At 37.5% G+C, this 19730-nt stretch overlaps 3 protein-coding genes across 3 annotated transcripts; all 3 read left to right on the forward strand.

Annotated features, from left to right (window-relative positions):
- Positions 1 to 557: 557 nt before the first annotated feature.
- Positions 558 to 7120, forward strand: tmem222a (transmembrane protein 222a). The gene is made up of 6 exons (XM_084385671.1): positions 558 to 702; positions 1789 to 1873; positions 1956 to 1987; positions 2678 to 2774; positions 3301 to 3431; positions 6227 to 7120. The coding sequence occupies exons 1-6, from the start codon at positions 584 to 586 to the stop codon at positions 6312 to 6314; spliced, it is 552 nt and encodes a 183-aa protein (XP_084241797.1). The 5' UTR covers positions 558 to 583; the 3' UTR covers positions 6315 to 7120.
- A 1321-nt stretch (positions 7121 to 8441) lies between these two features.
- tpbg1a (trophoblast glycoprotein 1a) lies at positions 8442 to 10526 on the forward strand. Its single transcript, XM_084384760.1, has one exon. The coding sequence runs from the start codon at positions 8783 to 8785 to the stop codon at positions 9716 to 9718; it is 936 nt and encodes a 311-aa protein (XP_084240886.1). The 5' UTR covers positions 8442 to 8782; the 3' UTR covers positions 9719 to 10526.
- Positions 10527 to 11857: 1331 nt separating this feature from the next.
- On the forward strand, positions 11858 to 18408 carry kdf1a (keratinocyte differentiation factor 1a). The gene is made up of 4 exons (XM_084384759.1): positions 11858 to 12149; positions 14221 to 15260; positions 15349 to 15426; positions 16945 to 18408. Exons 2-4 carry the CDS (start codon positions 14240 to 14242, stop codon positions 16995 to 16997), a joined length of 1152 nt encoding a protein of 383 aa, XP_084240885.1. The 5' UTR covers positions 11858 to 12149; positions 14221 to 14239; the 3' UTR covers positions 16998 to 18408.
- The last annotated feature ends 1322 nt before the right edge of the window (positions 18409 to 19730 follow it).

Raw genomic sequence — 19730 nt, forward strand, 5'->3', positions numbered from 1 at the left:
ATACTTTGTATCGTATTGTTACTCTGTAAAGCAAAACAAGAAAAACAATAATGTAATCATGGTAGTATTTGTTGTACTGCTTTTTTTCTTAATTTTTTCTAACAAAAAGAAAAACCAGTAACACTTAAAGCCTTTATGTATAATGCATTATGAAGGTATTCATAATGTCTGTTATAATGCATGACATCTTTTTCATAAATAACTGTAACCAAAGTTGACATGCATATTATTATACAATATTTGCAGATTCCTTGTGGCATCTGAGATTGTATGTTTGTCGTGTTTTAAAGCATTATACTCTCTAAAGGCGTAACATAAGTATTATAATGTATTATAATTGTGGTTACAATTATTCATGAGATCATACAATGCATTATAAGGTGCATTACAAGGCATAATTAATGTATTCAAATATTTTTATAATGCAACACATATGTTACTGAAAAAAAACTATTATATTGTATTATGTTATTTTATATTATATTATAGTATGTACATATTATTTATATATGATAATAATATTATAACCTAATGAGAACCACTACGGCGCCGACGTCACGATGACGTCACCGCGCAGACTGTGATGGCGGATGTTCCCGAGATCGACACGATGAAACACTTCCACGGAGGTTTCGAGAAAATCGACAAAGAAATGAGCCGTTATCCGCACTGCATCGTCTGGACACCGATTCCGGTTCTGACGTGAGTATCGACCGGAGATGTTCTGACGGATCACGTGCGGAACACCAACACATTCTGACAGTAAACGCGCCTGAGTCTGTCAATATTTCTGTCATATCTTCTCGACTGAGCTCCTATAATCCTCACACACATCCATGGAACCCCATTTCCAACACAAACGAAACAAAATCATGCTTTTGTAAAAGTCAATCACATTCATGCTTCGTTTAATAAGTCGAAATTATTATGACATACTAAATCAAAAGTATGAGTTAAAAGTCATAAATATGACATTGAAAAGTGAAAATTATGTCATGGATGTCGAAATTCTGAAGTAAAAAGCCGTAATTATGTTAAAAAAAATGACCTAAAATGTTATAGAAAGCACAATTTTGAATTTTTACTTCAGAATTTCTACACATAAAAAGCCGTAATTATTAAAAATTTCGACTCATAAAAAGCCGTAATTATTATGACATAAAACAGTCAAATACATGACCTAAAATGTTATAGAAAGCACAATATCGACTTTTTAAACTCAATTATGACTCGGTATGTCATAATCTGGACTTTTATTATCTCCTCATGATTTAGTCTGTCATAATTATGACATTAAAAAGTCAAAATGATGTCATGGAAGTCTAAATTCTTACGTTTAAAGCCGATATATGACATAAAACAGACCTAAAATGTTATAGAAAGCACAATTTTGACTTTTTACTTCAGAATTTCGACACATAAAAAGCCGTAATTATGACATAAACAGTCAAAAATATGACCTAAAATGTTATAGAAAGCACAATTTCGACTTTTTAAACTCAATTATTACTTGGTATGTCATAATCTGGACTTGTATTATCTCATCATGATTTAGTCTGTCATTTAAAAAGTCAAAATTATTAGTATGTCATAATTTGGACTTTTTGAATCATAATTATGACATTTTATGCTAATTATGATTTACCATAGCATGATTTAATTTTTTTCTTATGTCGTGGAAATGGGCTTCCATACATATCTGTATTTTATTAGAGAAACATACTAAAAAGCTGCAAATATGCACACGTCTGAGGAGGATTTCTGTGTTGATGTGTTTTATCTCTGCAGCTGGTTTCTGCCATTCATCGGGCACATGGGCATATGCACATCCACAGGCGTGATTAGGGATTTTGCTGGTCCTTACTTCGTATCAGTGAGTTTATTTCTGATGATTGCGCTGACTTTAGCATGACTGCACTGATGCACTAACTACTTTCATTTATATTTTTTTACAGGAGGACAACATGGCATTTGGAAAACCAACAAGGTGAGTTTAAAACCCTAGTGAATGTGATAGAGAAGAATATCATCAGAATTATCGTCTGCACATATGAGACTTAAACATTGGAAAGATTTGGTCCTTACATCAAAAATATAATCATTCAAACTAATTATATATTTTACCCTGTCAAACATTTCATTAAGAAATCTAAACTATAAACAGGGCTTGACATTAACACCAGCCGACCCGCCAAATGCGGGTGTATTTCAGTGGTAGCGTGTAACGCTGTCACTCCTACTAGCCACTCTGGCAGGTTGAATTTTATACATAATACAGTTTTCAATTGTGGTCTATCAAAAAGGCATCTGAAATATTAAACCAAATGCAATGTAGTGTTGTCAAAAATATACAATTTTAGTGTTTCGATTTTTTTAAGTGAACAGTTGGGAAAGAAAACTGCATAATGGATCAGTGCATCAGGTCTTAAAGTGACAGCAGCCTAATATTCCTGCTGCCAAATTATGAGAAAATATTAAAAATATCTATATGGCGGTTTTTCCCTATGGTATCAATCGTGGCCAGTGAAAATACTGAGTGGCTAGTAAAACCACTAGCCACAGTGGCTGGTGAGCAAAAAAGTTAATGTTAAGCCCTGGCTATAAACTATAATTGATACAAGATATTCATTTGGATGCATTTAAATTAAAAATTTGGATTTAATGCTTGTTGTTTCAGGTACTGGAAGCTGGATAAGAGTAAAGTGTACGGCGGTGGAGCAAACGCCTGGGATATGGCCGTGCACGAGGCGTCTGAGGAATACAAAACTAGAATGGTCAGATCTCTACTGTAATATTTTCTTGTTTTGTTGTGAATAACGTCATTTGACATCTGATTTTATGGTGAAATGTGAACTGGAGTTATTGTACATTGTTACACAATGCATATATTGTGAAATTTATATGCATTCAACAATTTACCATATATTTTATTGTAATTTTAATATATTTATTAATAAGGCTTAAATATTACTTTTGTCTATTTTTTTTATATTGCCGCCGTAGTGGTTCTCATTAGGTTATAATATTATTATCATGTATAAATAATATGCATCACATTAATATAATATTTTTTGAATATATTACAAATAATTATAATCATTATTATAAAATTGTATTTGTCTAATAAATTATATATATTTTTTTATGTTCTATTTTGATAGTTTTAACAAAAGTTTTGTTAAAAACCTTAATTTTGCAACCCAATTATATCGCACAAACATAGCGACTTCCTAATATCTCTGTTTTTAACTGACATTCTTTTCTGTTTTGCTTGTTTGTGACGTCATCACCGCATTGCAGCACAATCTGTGTTGTGATAACTGCCACTCTCACGTGGCCATGGCTCTGAACCTCATGCGCTACGACAACTGCTCCTCGTGGAACATGGTCAAACTCTGCTTACTGTCCTTCATCCACAGCAAACATGTCAGGTGAGATGCCGGGTTTTAGAAAAAGTAAATCTATTTTCTAAATGCATGTTATTGATCTTATTGTGGACGAATCAGCCGTTTGTGTGGGTTTTTTTTGACCCTGGAAATGTTTAATCAGAATATTATAACTGGATCTTCCAGTGAAAGGACAGACTTCTCTCTATTGACGTATGCTGGTCTTTCTCCAATCATTTAGTCCACTTAAACTCCGCCCCTTTTTTACAATCCACTGCAAGCTCTGCCTGCACTTTTGAGTGCCACGCCCACATTTCAACATCCAATCAATGACCAATGCCTACATCACAATACAGAAGAAAATATCTGTCGCTACTCCCGGTTTATCACAACTTTCATTTATATAATGGTAAAAAATATACATTGTCTAATTATTATTTCTTCCTGACAAAAGTAAGTGCCATTCCTGTTAATGGCCGGTGACTTAAGAAATTCAAGAATCAATATTATTGATATTGAAAAAAAATTTTTTTACCAGCAATGAAACATACATTAATCCTTATTAAAGTTACACAAGTTATTCAGTCAAGAGCAGTGAGTGATCTTTCTTTGTCCTTTGTAGTTTGATTAACATTAAAAAACACAGACTGCAGCAGGAATATTAGGCTGCTGTCGCTTTAAGAGCGAATGCACAGATTCAATATACTGAAACATATTCATTTTCTTGCTCAACTGTTTATATTCGGGTCATTGACGAATAAGGTTTTTAAAAGTGTAAAAAAATTGAATGGAGATATAACTATATTTGAAACCATTTTTTAGTTTACCTAGGTGTTAACAATAAGATTTTGTTTTTTGTCAGGTGGAAAAAATGTGTCACCAAAAAAGTCATTTGGTTTAACCACTGATTTGAAAGTTAAAAACTGATTTGACATTGATGTTGAGATAGTATATAGTGTGTACCACAGAAGAAATATTAAATACAATTATCACTGATCTACTTGGACTACTCTAAACACTCCAACATATTCCAGTAAAACACTGCACAGGGAAAGGAGAAAAGGGGAAATGTAAAAAAAAAAAAAAGAGCCTTATCTGCTTTATATTTGTTTTATTGTAGTTCCTTTAGTTATTAAAAACAATATTATTCCATTTAAATATTTACTATATCGGTTTTACCGAATGACCTTTTGACACTTCAAAATACCTTTATATGTAGTAAAATATAATTAAAACCTTTTGGATTCAGTAAAAGAGATCAAGTTGTACTACCTTACATACTTTGGATGTTATATATATTTGTTTTTTTATTATTATTAAGGCCTTTGGACAAAAAAATGACCCGTCACGTCATTGACTCATTCACTTAAGACATAACTGACTATGTATATGAGGATGCTTGCCAAGAAGACAGGCATTTTGACATCATTTTGTTTGAACGTGTCTGTTCAAGCGCAAGAAGACGTGAAAGAGAGCTCAATTCAGTATCGCTCGCTATCTAAGGCACAGCTTTCTGAGCGCACACTACGGATGTTTAAACTTTCCACACAGCACACGAGTAACGAATTAGTTGCTTTTAGCGTCTTCTTGCGCTTGAATATTTAAATTAGCTGCAGGCAAGGCTTAAATATTGTGGCGATGCAGCACTGGCCAATCAACTGTCCCGAGTATCATTTCACGTTCATGTTCTCACAATATTGCATTGTTAGAATTCATTAAAATGTTACCGGCCAAGTGGCAATTGACACCATCTACTGATATAATATACTCTATACTAATATACTCACTAACGTCAGTTTTTACTCGCATTTGGCACTTGGTGAGTGTTATTTTTAGGCCATGGTGCGATACATAAGAAGTAAATTGCACTTCTAAAACAAAACTGCATGGGACACACAATTGATTGTGATAGTTTGATGTTAGCATGCTTTTAAGTTAAATATACTCAAACATATTACTCATGTAAACAAATGAATTCCCACATTGCATCTGTAGTGTTGGTTTTGATTGTTTCAATAAATTCTGATTGCCTTCTCTGTGAAGGATCCATGCAATACTGCCTTAGAATTTAGAAGTCAGTGTGTCCTTACCTTTGGCTGAATGATTTATCGCGGTCGGTCACCGTGTTTCCCCTTATATGTCACCAGTCTTCCACCTGGGACTCTCAGTGTTGTGATGTAGAGGACACCAGGACACACAAAATAAGGGTTTCTGGGGGGAGAGAGAGGTGCATTGTAAGCTTCTGCGTGTGACTATTCTCAAAAATACAAATTCTGCCATTGTTTTCTCACCCTCGTGTCACGCTTTGACATTCTGCCTTAGATATGGACTTGGAATGACATGAGGGAGAGTAAATGATGACATAATTGACATTTTTAGTTAAACTAAACCCTCTAATGCTGTGTTTCTGTAAAAGAGTGATGTTTTTATCTACATGAGTCAAGTCACCTTTATATAGCGCTTTGTACAAAGCAGCTTCACAGTAATAAACAGGAAAATAACCTTTAACAACCATAACTCATATTCTGCTGTAAAGATTTTGCATATTTTTCAGCTTAATTCATTTCAATGTCGATTCAATTCAGTTCAATATTGATGTTGAAAGGTTCGTCAATTTTAAAAGTCAATTCAGCTACTGTTTAAACAAAACACAATAGTGTCATTATTCAGATGAATTCAGTTCAAATTCTCTTCTCATCCAATAGTTTCAGTGCAGTCAAATTGACAATATTGCTGAATATTAAGTGCATTTTAATATCAAGTGTCTTTAAAATCAAGCTAAGGGTGACATTATGCTAAAATGGCTCGTTTGAAGGTCTCTGTTCCTTGTTGTCCTGTAGCTTTGTGGGGTTCCTGAAGACCTGGCTGCCTTTCCTGATGATTTGTGGGGTCATAGTCACCATCGCCCTTGCTGTCAACCTGCGATGACGGAGGTTGGATGACGGGAACATCAAACACGGAGAGAGATGTTGAACGGTCGCACAGGGCACCTCAGGATCATTATGAGCCACGTCTACAAGAAGCAAATCTGAACTTTAATCATGCGTCTGTACAACATTACATTGCTTCTGTTCGGAGATTCAGTCTGGCTGGTTGGGAATACAGAGACCTCTTTGCATCTAGTGACACGCAGACTATTAGTGACATTGTAAATAAGTGAATTACAGGGACCTTTTCCATTACTGCTTACATAAGCTTTTGCATTTGATATATTTGTAAGATAATCACACACATGGATGGGTCTGAATGAAACAAGACGACAATTTCCCGTCGAGACTGTTGTGAAAAGAGACTCCACAACCTATAATGACGGAGGTTATTAGAATTAAGATCTAAGCATATGACTTCTCGTAATTTTATTTTGCCTCATTCTTAGAACTATTTGAATTTTGTGGTGCATCAAAACATATGCACATTTTCATCAGTTATTTTAAGTGATCCAGGATGTTTACATTATTTTATTCTAATGGGAGTTTGTATATTTGGTCCATTCCCTATGCTTTTTTATGTTTTCATTTATATTATATGACCAAATACAAATGTAAATCCATAATGTTTGTCCTCGTTTTTATACAATGACCTCAAAAGGTATTTTGAAACTTAAAATACACGTATCAATATCTAAAGGCAAGGGTCAATTGTTGTAAAGAAAGAGAGCAAGTACATGTTTGCTAAAAATGTCCAAACAATACATCTAGTGCTGGATCTTTTCTCTTCAATATAGGGTCAATATTTACTGAATGTATGAAGTCATTTCTTCTCAAACAGGGGACTCACAGGTGTAGAGAATCACATGAACTATTAACATGATCCACTAACCACAAACAAACACTGACTGTCTTCATCTTCAGCACTATCTATTATTTTAGCATTTCAAAATCAACAAACTTTTTTTTGTTTCAAATGTTTTGGGTGTGCATCTGCTATTTATTTTGGGAAATAGGACAGAAAGAAATCAGTGCAATTACATTACAATTAACATAATCAGAAAGAAAACACTGCTCTACAAATGTTATTTATAGTCAGTACATGTACTATCAGTACTCTGAATGGATGGATGTGTGTGTAGAGTATATGCAGCTCCACCCACCCGCTTATATAGCCACGATCAGGAGGTGTTTCTAGGTAAAGTAATGAGTTAGTAATGATCTCCTAGAGTGAGGGGGACTCAGTCAGTCCTGTTGTGTGTGTTGCTGTACTACAGCATGTGCACTTACACTGAAGAGCGCAGCCCGTGCAGACGGTGATCAGATGCTCCGGTCTGCGAGTGTGAGAGTTTGGATGATGCTGACGCTTGTCTGCGCGATGCTGTGCGTCTCCTCATCCGTCGCGTTGTGTCCGTCGCGCTGCGAGTGTTCTGATGTTGAACATACGGTGCGCTGCGCGTCTGCCGCGCTGTTCCGAGTCCCCGCGGCGATCCCGAGCGACACGATCAGCCTGATCATCACTGGAAACGCGATTCACAGACTCGAGCACAGCGCGTTCAACGGACTGCAGAACGTCACACACCTGAACCTGAGGAATAATGGGTAAGAAAAGATATGGTCAGTAAATATCTATCTATCTATCTATCTATCTATCTATCTATCTATCTGTCTGCCTGTGTGTGTATGTATCTATCTATCTGTCTGTGTATGTATGTATCTATCTGTCTGTCTGTCTATCATCTAACTGTCAATTGTCAATCTATCTGTCTATCTATCTGTCTGTCTATCTATCTTTTATCTAGCTGTCGACTTATCTGCCTATCTATAATCTATCGATCTATCTATCTGTCTATGTATCTATCTGTCTGTCAATCAATATGTCTGTGTATCTATCTATCTATCTGTCTATCTATCTATCATTTATCTATCTGTCAACTGATCTGCCTATCTATATATCTGTCTATCTATCTGTCTGTCTATCTGTCAACTGATCTGCCTATCTATATATCTATTGATCTATCTATCTGTCTATGTATCTATCTGTCTGTCAATTAATATGTCTGTGTATCTATCTATCTATCTATGTCTATCTATCTGTCTGTCTGTCTATCTATCATTTATCTATCTGTCAACTGATCTGCCTATCTATATATCTATAATCTATCTGTCTATCTATCTGTCTGTCAGTCTATCTATCTATCTGTCAACTGATCTGCCTATCTATATATCTATAATCTATCGATCTATCTATCTGTCTATGTATCTATCTGTCTGTCAATCAATCTGTCTGTGTATCTATCTATCTATCTATCTATCTATCTATCTATCTATCTATCTATCTATTCTGAAAGTAATATAGATTTAGTCGTGCTCTTTCATTTTTGTATTCCACCATTTAGAATCCAAAAAAAAAAAAAAAAAAAAAGTAAAATCCATAAAAAAAATCTTTTTCCATTCTTTGCCAGCATTATGGAGGTTGGATCGCATGCGTTCTCCTCGCTGCACATGCTGCGTTCTCTAATCCTGAACAACAACCCGCTGGTGCTCATCCACCCAGAGGCGTTCTCCGTGCCTGGAAGCCCCCTGCAGGAGCTCAGCCTTCGCTCGTCCCTCTACAACTACACAACTCTGACTGACCTCATCACTGCCCTGCGCTGGGGCGAGCTCACAAATCTCCTGCGCCTTGACCTGTCGGACAACCGCCTCGTCTTCTTACCCCCGGGGATGTTCTCTCCTCTGCCAAACCTGCAGCATCTCCATCTGAACAACAACTCTCTGGTGGCCGTCTACAACAGCACTTTCTCTGGTATTGAACAACTTTTGGAGCTGGACTTGAGCAGAAATGCATTCAGAACTATCAGCGACGAGGGTCTTCGCGAGTTGGAGCGACTCGGTCGGGTCCGTCTGATGTTGGGTCAGAATCCTTACGTGTGCACGTGTGAAGAAGCACAAGAGTTTGCAAACTGGCTAAACAACAGTTCAAAGGTCAGGGTGGGCGATGCAGACAGGCTGTATTGCGAATACCCCGCAGCGCTGCGTGAAGTGTCTTTGCGGGTTCTCACTGCACAGGCGTTGGGGTGTTACGGCAAACCGCACGAAGAGATTACAGACTTGTCCCTACATACTTCCTACGTGTTCCTAGGATTAGTGCTGGGATTCGTTGGCATGGTCTTTCTATTCGTCGTCTACCTCAACAGAAAGGGCATCAAGAAATGGATCACAGACATACATGAAGCATGCCAAAATGTGCTGGAGGGGTATCATTATCGTTACGAAATTGACTCTGACCCACGACTGGGGCATGTTCCAAACATTCGGCAGGGTCAGCCTCGAATGGACCCACATTTGGGGCACATCCCTTCTGACTCCCGTATCACACAGATTCCATCGGATGTGGCACTATAACTGGACTGCAAAGAACTGCACAATTAACCCATTTTTAATAGAAATATATTTCAGTCTGTAGCAAAGTGGACTTTTTTTCTAAATAGACCAAATCAAGGAAAATCATGTCATTGAGACTAGTGGTCAGCAGATACCATTAACTAGAGAGATGGCTGGCTGATGGCTTATGTAATTCCCATATATGCATGAGGTAGGCTAATACAATATACATTAGATTGGACAACATCCACCAGTGCAATATGAGTCAATGCAATTTTTGGTCTGTTTTCCACAAGGAGAAATTGTAAAAGCATATACTTTATCTACTGTGTCAATGTGTAGGATTACAGTAGCATTAACCAACATGGACTAAAAGCCACAAAACCCTACATGTACATCTGGTTACCGTGATTTTGTCAAGTAAGACATGTTCCTGGATCAAAATACTTTGTTAATGGAACAACATCCCTTTCTGAAAATATAGTCCTATCTCTATCCCTACCTCTAAACTTAACCCTACCCATAACTTATCCGTAAAAAAATCAGAGGGAAATGATAGGTGAATAACACTTATGTAGAAGCAAAGTTGACATAACTTGTCCTTCAAATCTGATTGGTTGATTGGAATGTTGTTCCAGGGTCAACAAAGATGTCGATCCAGAAACATGTTGTACTTGGTGAAATCGCGTTCACCATGTATTTGAACGTGGAATTGTACTATTTTTTTTTTTATATTTACTAACATATCTGAAAAAATTCATTGATGAGCTCAAAACATCATCTGAATCATCAGTCTATTGTTGTCTTGCCAAACTTTCTGGGGTTTATAAAAGGAGATCTGAAGACGCACTGAATGACTTCTCATGTGCATCTAACCCTATCTGACTGAATTATACTCTCCATTATATTTCATAACCTATTCAGCAGATTGAAACGCTGCTCTCCATCACATTAGTTGGTGCGGCCCACAGCATTCGCCGCTACAGATTGTGTCCTCGATATTTCGCTACGGTTGAGGAAAGGAGGGAAATGAAGGGGTGTATTGGGGGAAATGGGGCACAATGAAGGATTTGGAGTCTAATGTTCCCTGCGAGCACATAGTGAATCTCTCCGTGTGCATGTGTGCTTGCTAGAGCCTGGAACTAATGACTGCAATTGATCAAGACCAGACAGCCCATATTAATCTGTGTCTACACTTTTGGCAAAGCAGTATTTTACAGCATGTTTGGGGGGGAAACACCTCTGGTGTGTGTGCATACACACAGTTATGTAGCATAACATTAAACGTTGTCCACTCAAAGGAAACTAAAATGTTTATGTTGTTATGTGAAGCAGTGTCAATGAATCTGTAGTGTAGAAATGTCTGCATTTATATAATTTTTTAGAGCATTTATTTATATGCACCATTCCACAGAGAATATTTATACTTATAAATGTACATTCTATTTGGACTTCCCTCTGCTTTTGACCCATGAATTTCCATGACATTTTCAGTTATTCATGAGTATTTTATAATGATTTTTTTTTTAAATCATCTTCTCAAGAGGAAATACTTCACACTGAGCATAACCATAAACTCAAACTCAAACTTTCTATTACCTTTTAAGATTTCTATTTGTTTCAAGACTTTTGTAGATTTGGGAATTCCAGTATTTCAGAATTTCAATGACTCATCCAGGACCTGTTTCAACCCTCAGGAACACATTTTCTATTTCTTTTCTAATATTGTTGAAATTGCATATATATTTTTTATTTGAATAGACTGTTTCTCATCTAGAAAAGCACTGCATGTCCCTTATGCAAATGCAAATAATGGATATTAGATCAAGAGAACGTCTTAGAAATTGACCTGTTACAAATGTATTTTTGAGTTTGGTGCAAGACAAATACCTCAGATTTTTTTATTTGGAGCTATAGTCAAGAATGAATGACACTTGTAATATCATGAAGTGAATGTTTGAATTAATTTTCTCTTATAAGAACATAGGCTACACAAATTAACCAAGAACATACTTTTTCAACACTATAGCCTACTGTATAAACGCTAACAATATTATAGTCAGGTTTTTACTTGATTAAAAGGAAAGCAAAAGTCAAGGAACAAAAGGTATTTAGGAGGTTTAAGCAACATCCGTTTAAAGGCCTGACGTCACTGCTTACCTGTAAGTGGGCGTTGGATTTACCTGTAGCCGCAGGTAAAATACGGCACGGCGGGGCGAAGGAACGAATCTTACCGATCAAAGCTTTAGTATGACCAGAATCTGAAAGCGCGTGTTGCGCGACGAAATCGAAACGTTTGACCCATTTTCAGTCAATGAATCAAAACAAAGCTCGCTAAAGTGGAAGTTTTAAGGAGTCAAAGGGAGCATATTTCACACTCGGCTACTTCCGCGATCTTGAACGACTAGAAGTTGCGTTCAAAACAATTGAGGATTTCATCCGAGCCTATGCGGTAAGTGTCTGACACTTTGACAAACCATCTGCTCTGCGAACGACGCGAAGCGACTCACTAGAACGCTCGCAATCAAATGGAACCTGGTGGACGCGTTCTAGTTTGCCGCTTGCAGTGATGTAAAGGATATATCAAATGATGATAGCCATACATATTTCTGTGAAGTTGATAAATATTGTTCTTTTACTGCCATGGCATACGAGAACAGTTAGTTACACCGAAGACTAAACAAACAAGCATTTAATATTGTACTTGACAGACAAACTGTATTTTGCCAATAAAGGCAGTACATATATTCCATCTGTTAAAATACTCCAAATAAAGTGTTTGTAACTGGCCAGAGCATTCTTACAGGCCTGCTTTACATCCGACTTAACTCTATGTTCACTAATAATGGCGAATAAGCAGAATACATTCCATTCCCATCCACTTTATAGATCATCTGTCAAAGGTTAATGGCAAATGACAATACTTATCATCTATATCTGGATTTATTTTTTTAACTGGCATGTTGCTTTCTGAGAATCCGTGACCATATTCATAAAAAACACATCACTCTTGACAAAGAACGCAAACCTCAAGGCAAACACTGACTATGAAAGGTGAAGTCACAAGGGAGTGTATTTAAAAACACATGTTAAAATGAATAACTTGATTATCGAGTAATTCCTGCCCACCAAAGAAAACCCTATTTTCTAAATGTAAACATGCTAAGCAAGAGCTACATAAGATGTAGCTCAAGATTAGCTTTTTTTTTCATGTGTATCCTTAATATCTTGATATGGTTGTGCTGATATAACAGCTCTGAACCATGTTCACATTTCCCAGGCTTGTATTAATAAACAACCATTCTATGGTATCTAGATACAGATCAGTTTGCTGTTCACATGTTTGGAATGCCTTTTAACTCTTAGTTGTAGACACAGACACATAGGCTACGCATAGACACGGTATGAACATGTCCACTGCGTGGTAGTTTGACGCATATGGCCAATCGTATATTTTTCAATATAATTTAGAGAGTATCTTCTTTCATTATTTGATTTCACCATTGCACGGTTGTTGAATTTCTGTTATATCTCCAGGGTTGAGGAAGTAAAATTGTGCAATGAACATAGAATGAAGAGTTCAAGGCCTGTTTAACACTTTTATGTTTATGTATATTCACTTAATAACATTTGTCATGTTCCTTTGAAGTCACTGTTTACAGTGATTTTTATTGTTGTCGTTTCTGCTTTGAACATATCTTTTAAATACTGTATAACAAGGCCCGTTTCACATATCTTTCATCTAAAAAGAGTAACTGCAACAGCATACACAATTAACTTGTTCAGCCATAAATGACAAAAAATGGTTAGGCTATTAAAAACCTGATTGAGACCTACAAACTTAATGGTCATGAAATGTACTTCAAGTGAGGAGAAAGACCGCATTAATATAGAAGTCGTAATTAAATGGCCAAATCTGAAAATGTCGTAAATCTGAAGTGATGTCGTAAACTGCTTAAATTGCCTGGATTCAATTAGATTTTCTGATTAAGTGCTTTTTGCTGGACATGCGTGTTTTCTTTGTCAAGAGTGACGTGTTTTTTATGAATATGGTCACGGATTCTCAGAAAGCAACATGCCAGTTAAAAAAAAAATTCCAGATATAGATGATAAGTATTGTCATTTGCCATTAACCTTTGACAGATGACCTATAAAGTGGATGGGAATGGAATGTATTCTGTTTATTCGCCATTATTAGTGAACATAGAGTTAAGTCGGATGTAAAGCAGGCCTGTAAGTATGCTCTGGCCAGTTAAAAAAACACTTTATTTGGAGTATTTTAACAAAAGATGTTGATAATGCTGCATTTTAATCATGCATGCAATGTTCAGCAAAAAATGGGCTCATCTTTACATGCATGAGTACGATTGAGCTGCGCTGTTTATGTGTGCAGTGTGAATTCTGCAACCTGATAATGTTGGCTCTTTTTAAGTGAGATGTTTGAAACATACCTAAGAATCAATGTTTTGTGAACTCTCTCAGCTCTGCTAAATCTTGATGCATTAATGTCCACATTCCTGCAGGTCCTGAATGTGGTGAGTTATGCCTGGCCACAGCACAGGAACACATCACAAGACACGTCCTCATAGCTCAAGCCGTTCTAGGGCTGATGGCTACAGGCAAAACCGCACATACTCCAGGGACAGCAGCACGAGTCAAGAGACCTGCAAGGAGAACTACAGCGAGCAACCTCGTAGCATAGACTCGCAGTTCACCCGTAAAACCCATCCACACTACGCCAATGGACGAGGCTCGGAAACCCTGGGCTTTATACCAGGATCTGCAGACTCTCCTCAGGGTACTCAAGCCTGCGGCTCGTGTGCCTCCCTCGGCTGGAGTGGTTGCAAAGCTCTGCTGTGCTGCATTCTCACCTGTGGGCTTTATGGGTCACGCAAACCTTGCTTGCCACCCAATGAGAGCTCCACTGACAACACTTTAAAACCTGAGCCAGAACCCAGGAAGCCCAATGGATTGGCGTTGACCAACCCCACGTGTGGTGTAACCTTTGAACCCAGCAAGCCGAAGCAGCTACCAAGCTCTGGTAGCTTCAGGTATGGCGACGTCTATCTTGCTGGCAAGAAGGTGGAGTACCCTGCCAACTCAGAGGCACATCCACGACGGACCAGGACGGCTGGGAAGGGTGACAACCAGCGGCCTATCAGTAATACCAGTATCTACTCTCGAGAGGATTTGGATCTAGATGACCTGGATGATGGCGGCACTGATATCGACTCGCTAATCACTAAAAAGCTCCTAGAACTTTATAAAATGCACCAGATTGAGCAGCTGGCAAAATGCACGTCTGATGTGTCCTTCTCTCGTAAAACCAATGAGATCAGCGATCTGATCAACAGCATTGCTCAGGACTACAACTTGGAGGAGCAGGAAGCGGAGTGTCGGCTTGTGCACGGTGTCATACGCATCAGCACCCGCAACAAGTCCTCAAAAGGTTACAAAAGCAAAGACTATAAATCGCATGATGCAATGCAGCATACTAACGGGAGGAGGGATGGAACGCTGCCCGACAGTGGGAATGAGACCATGACCTTTACATTTAGTGATGGTGAGTGATGGTAGTTCTGTTTGTAAGAGTGTCAGTAGGGAACGATGATGTTTGAATGTCTTTTGATGATATTTATCTTTCCCTGCAGGGGATCCCGAGGTGCTAGTGTCAGAGTTGACACCGTCGGATGAGCTTGCCCGAAATATGAGAGGCCCCAGCGGGAAAAGTAAGTGTCAACATTCTTCGTTCTCCTTATCATTTCTGTTCTAGTACATTTTGGGCCAATTTCTTTACATTTCATTCTGTACACAGTACATTTCTGTTCTAGTCCATGTTGAGGCCAACTCACATTGCACAGATACCAACCGAAGGCAACTGACACAGCTTGTTTTGTCGGATCAATGTGTAACCCATGTCAGTGTCTGTTTCCATTAGTTGGTGCTTTTTTTTTTTTTTTTGCCAATTGAACATGTTGAAGCAGTGTTTTTTGGGTCTTGGATTGTCTGAAAAGTGACACTGTAATCTGGTGACTGTCGCCGTTGGTAGGCGACGTTGAATTAGCCTTTAGATGGCTTGATGTGAAAAGATAATTTACTCCCAGCCCATGGTGCCATGTCAATCCTGCTTTGGGATATGAACATGGTGGAGTTGCACCCTGAGGATGGGGTATTCTTTTCTCAATGCCCTATTGTAATGGTTACATTTCTAAATGTCTCTCATTCTCTACTTTCAAATGGGCATTCCTGCCTTTGATCTTCACCCCTCCCCGCCAAGAATAATGTCCTCACCCACCCATCCATTCTCCATAAACTGTAGTTGCTGAGCCCAAAGCTTTTGACAGTGAACACTGAAGCTTCTCACCTCATTTTACAAAAGTTCTTGAGGGGTCTTAGCTCGCCTCCAAGCGGTTTATCCAGCATTCCTCCATATCGAATCACATCTACCATTCCACACAATAATGGTGGTGCTCTCGTTCTGTAACATGTCTAGGGGTCTCACTTTTCTGCGGAATTGTTGCGCTATGGAATCTTTCTATGCAAAAGATGTGTAAAAAAAAAAAGTGCGGTGTCTCTTTACAAACTTTACGAAACTATGTATTGAAAAACGTTTTGCCTTAAAATTGTAATTCAGTTCTATTGATTATTGAGAAAAGTGTCAGTCAATTAAGATTAAGGTGCCGTCACATTTAATGTTGCTCTGCAAAATTTTGTAGGCGAAAGAAAGCGGGACCAGATGTGACAAGATACCATGAAGTAGCCTAATAATGATGATGACGAAGTAAACATCTAAAGCAAATGAATAACCAAAATGGAATCATTTTATAATATTGATGTGTAGTTTAATACAAAACTAATGTACTGGAGCTTTATACAAAACTAGAGTAAATAACTGCCAGAACGAGCGCCTGTCCATTGTGGATGTTTCATTTGGCTTTGTTGCGAAGTTACGAGACTCCCCCCACATTAGCATCACTGCTAAATCAAGAGGCTTGCTATTGATCGACTCTGAATTCACGTATCAAAATGCACCAAACTCGAACCCGATTAAATTTTGCCACAGGAAGACCATCATTGTGCCGTGTCCCATTGAATCTATTAGATTTTGCATACTAAATTTCACCTAGCAACACTACATGTGACTGTACCTTAGTTAAAAATATTTGTTGCATGCAGAATTGCACTTAGCATGTTATACGCCAACTTCAAACCGCTTGTAAATATCAACATGTTCTTTTCCTTCACAGATTACTACTCGAGCTCGGCCACAGATTCATCAGGGGCTCCGCTATTGTGCTAACACGCCAGCTGTTCGCTCTCAATTACTACTGCCTAACTAGTGTTCTTCTACTGTCCTTGTGCTCCTCTTATATTTCAGTGAAAGCAGTTATTATGCTAAGGACAGTTTGTGTTTGTCTGAATGCCCCAAGACTGCTGTTGTCCATTTAGGCACAGTTTCTGTCATCTTCCTACAGAGTGTAATGTTCAACAAAGGAGCCTGTTGCAAAATAAATGTTGCACTTGATGGTTCCCTTCTACCCTCGCCAGAAGCCATGCAGATAAATAGTTACATAATGGACAAGTTTCCTCACCAAAACATTGGCATCAAAGGGTATTTAAGTATTGGATCTAATTATACTTTCGGAGACAAGTCTGCTGTCGTCCTAAGTGGTGATGTATCTATTAATATGCCTGTATTGAGCACTGATTAATAGCAACAAAAAGACTTCAATCAGTTGCTGTTCGTCGGACTGCTTTGCTCTGTTAGCCCGTCCTTCAGTGTCGCCTTAGATGAACAATTGTTCTTTGTTTAAACGATTTAATGCAATTTAATGTTGTTTTGAGACTGTTCGCGGTCAGAGGATACACCCACATCTGTATGGTGGAATTTTAAAATACCTTGTATAGATGTAGCTTTTTTGGTAACTTTTTTTATATTGAAATAAAAAGGGAATTTCCCCTCATTTTTTTGTATTTACTCCTTGTTGTATTAATTTAAACTATATGCTCCGTTTTGTCTATTAAAGTGAGCGGTGTTGTTTTAGAAAACAAATCTAGTACTGTATCATGAATAACATATTTACACTCATACGTGTTAACCACAGAACATTTCTCTGTACCGCGTAGCATTTTTCTCGGAAGATTGCATTGGTGTACGCCTCCCTCCCTCTGTTTCCCTCAGGTCACTGTGCTATGAACTTGTTTGGCTGGTTTGACAATAGAAAGGAAATAAAATCCTAGTGTTTGTTGGAGTTGTACTTTGCGGAGGAGGGGCAAACAACTCCAGAGAAAATTCCCCTTTCAACTGTCCTCTTTTTGACACTATGCCGCCTACTGTAAAAGAGAGACTCTGATTTACTAGTCAAGCTACCTTTTGAAATACAGTTTTAAGGGTTAATGGGAAGAATTGACTCATTTTCTTTTTTTTAACATGGAAGCTAAATGTGTGTGCTAGCATTTTGCTGTATTGCTTTTGGATTGTAAAACATTTCAGACCCCATTAATGGCATGACAAGAACACAATGACACAGCATGAACATCTTTCTTAGCTAATTGTTTGGTCAGAATGGCAAAAGTTCAGATGTTTATGAAAGATAAGACTTAAAAAAAACTATTTTATTTCCGAGATAAATGGATGTCATAGTGAAAGACATGTGATTGCAATGTAATGGACGTCTATTTTAAATGGTTCTATTTCTATAATGCATTGTTGCATCAAAAAAAAAAAAAGTGGGCATAGGTAGTATTCCACATGGTATGTGTAGAAATTTATGTGAAACAGCTTTTTTGTTTGTGTGGGCCTTAATCGTCAAAAGAGGGCAGCATTGTACACATTATCATGACAGCGCAACCTGAACCTAGAGCCGCTAGGCTAGATTAGTGTGTGTGTTGTCATAGGTTTTGTTTGGGAAATCTGTACATTGACTACTATTGTGTAGTTTTTGTACAGAAAATGTACATAAGTCCAAAGTTGTACATTTAGACTACGTCCAATATAGCATACTAGTACTAATATAACATAAAAACATTAAAAAAATTAAAAAAAGATTGAAATAGGCAAATGATTAAGAGTCAATGGTTGGATCATTATTGTAGAGATTATGTTTCTAGCATGTGATATGTTTGGCAACAGTTCTTTCCATCCATTCTTTCACAGTTTGAGCCTGATGATTCATGACATTGTCATCCTGGAATATGGCCCATGATGTGTCTTCCAACATGGCTGTTTAAGAAATGAAAAGCTACACACTCCGTCAGTTAGGGTTCAGAAGAACTGTTGCCAAACATATAACACGATAGCAACATCATAACCACTGCAATAATGATCCAGTCATAGACTCTTAAGCATTTGCCTATTTTAATCCAAACAGCAACTTTTTTTTTTGGCCAGGCATGTATAATTGCATATTGTGTGCATACTCTAAAAGCATAAAATGTGCATAACTTTTGTCCATGCATGCTAAGGTGACACTATCCAACAATTCAAAGTGAACTCAAATTCTAACACAAATTTAATTAAAATAATGCAAATTAACCATTTTTATTTAAATTTTTACAAACATGCAATGTGTGAAACATTTTAGAATTGCAAACAATTGGACATGGTTTTAAAAAACAAAAACAAAAAACTTGAAATATACAGCGTGTGCTTTGCAGTATAGTTAGTGGTGAGTGGTACTCTTGGTTTGGGCCTGTTTTTTTTATTTTTTATATATATATTGCAGCTCAATTTATATCCTGACATCATTAAAGCGACTGAATGGAATTTATTGTAAGTCACTTGAGCAATCATCTGCGATAAAAACAAATGTGCAGGTACGTGCTGTGCAAACACTGAATCTACCCTTGTGCCACTGACCCTGCAGTGTCACCATGAGACTTCCTCTGGTAACACGTAGCAGCAGACACAACGTTTTTTATTACAATTGCGCAATTTGACCATTTTCATAAATGAAGCTGTATAACACTAGCAAAGCATGAGGCTGCAGAAACTATTGTTTGCAAAGCTTTGACAGCTTAAAATTGGAATGAA

Source organism: Rutilus rutilus, assembly GCF_951802725.1.
Source record: "Rutilus rutilus genome assembly, chromosome: 17".
Classification (NCBI taxonomy): domain Eukaryota; kingdom Metazoa; phylum Chordata; class Actinopteri; order Cypriniformes; family Leuciscidae; genus Rutilus; species Rutilus rutilus.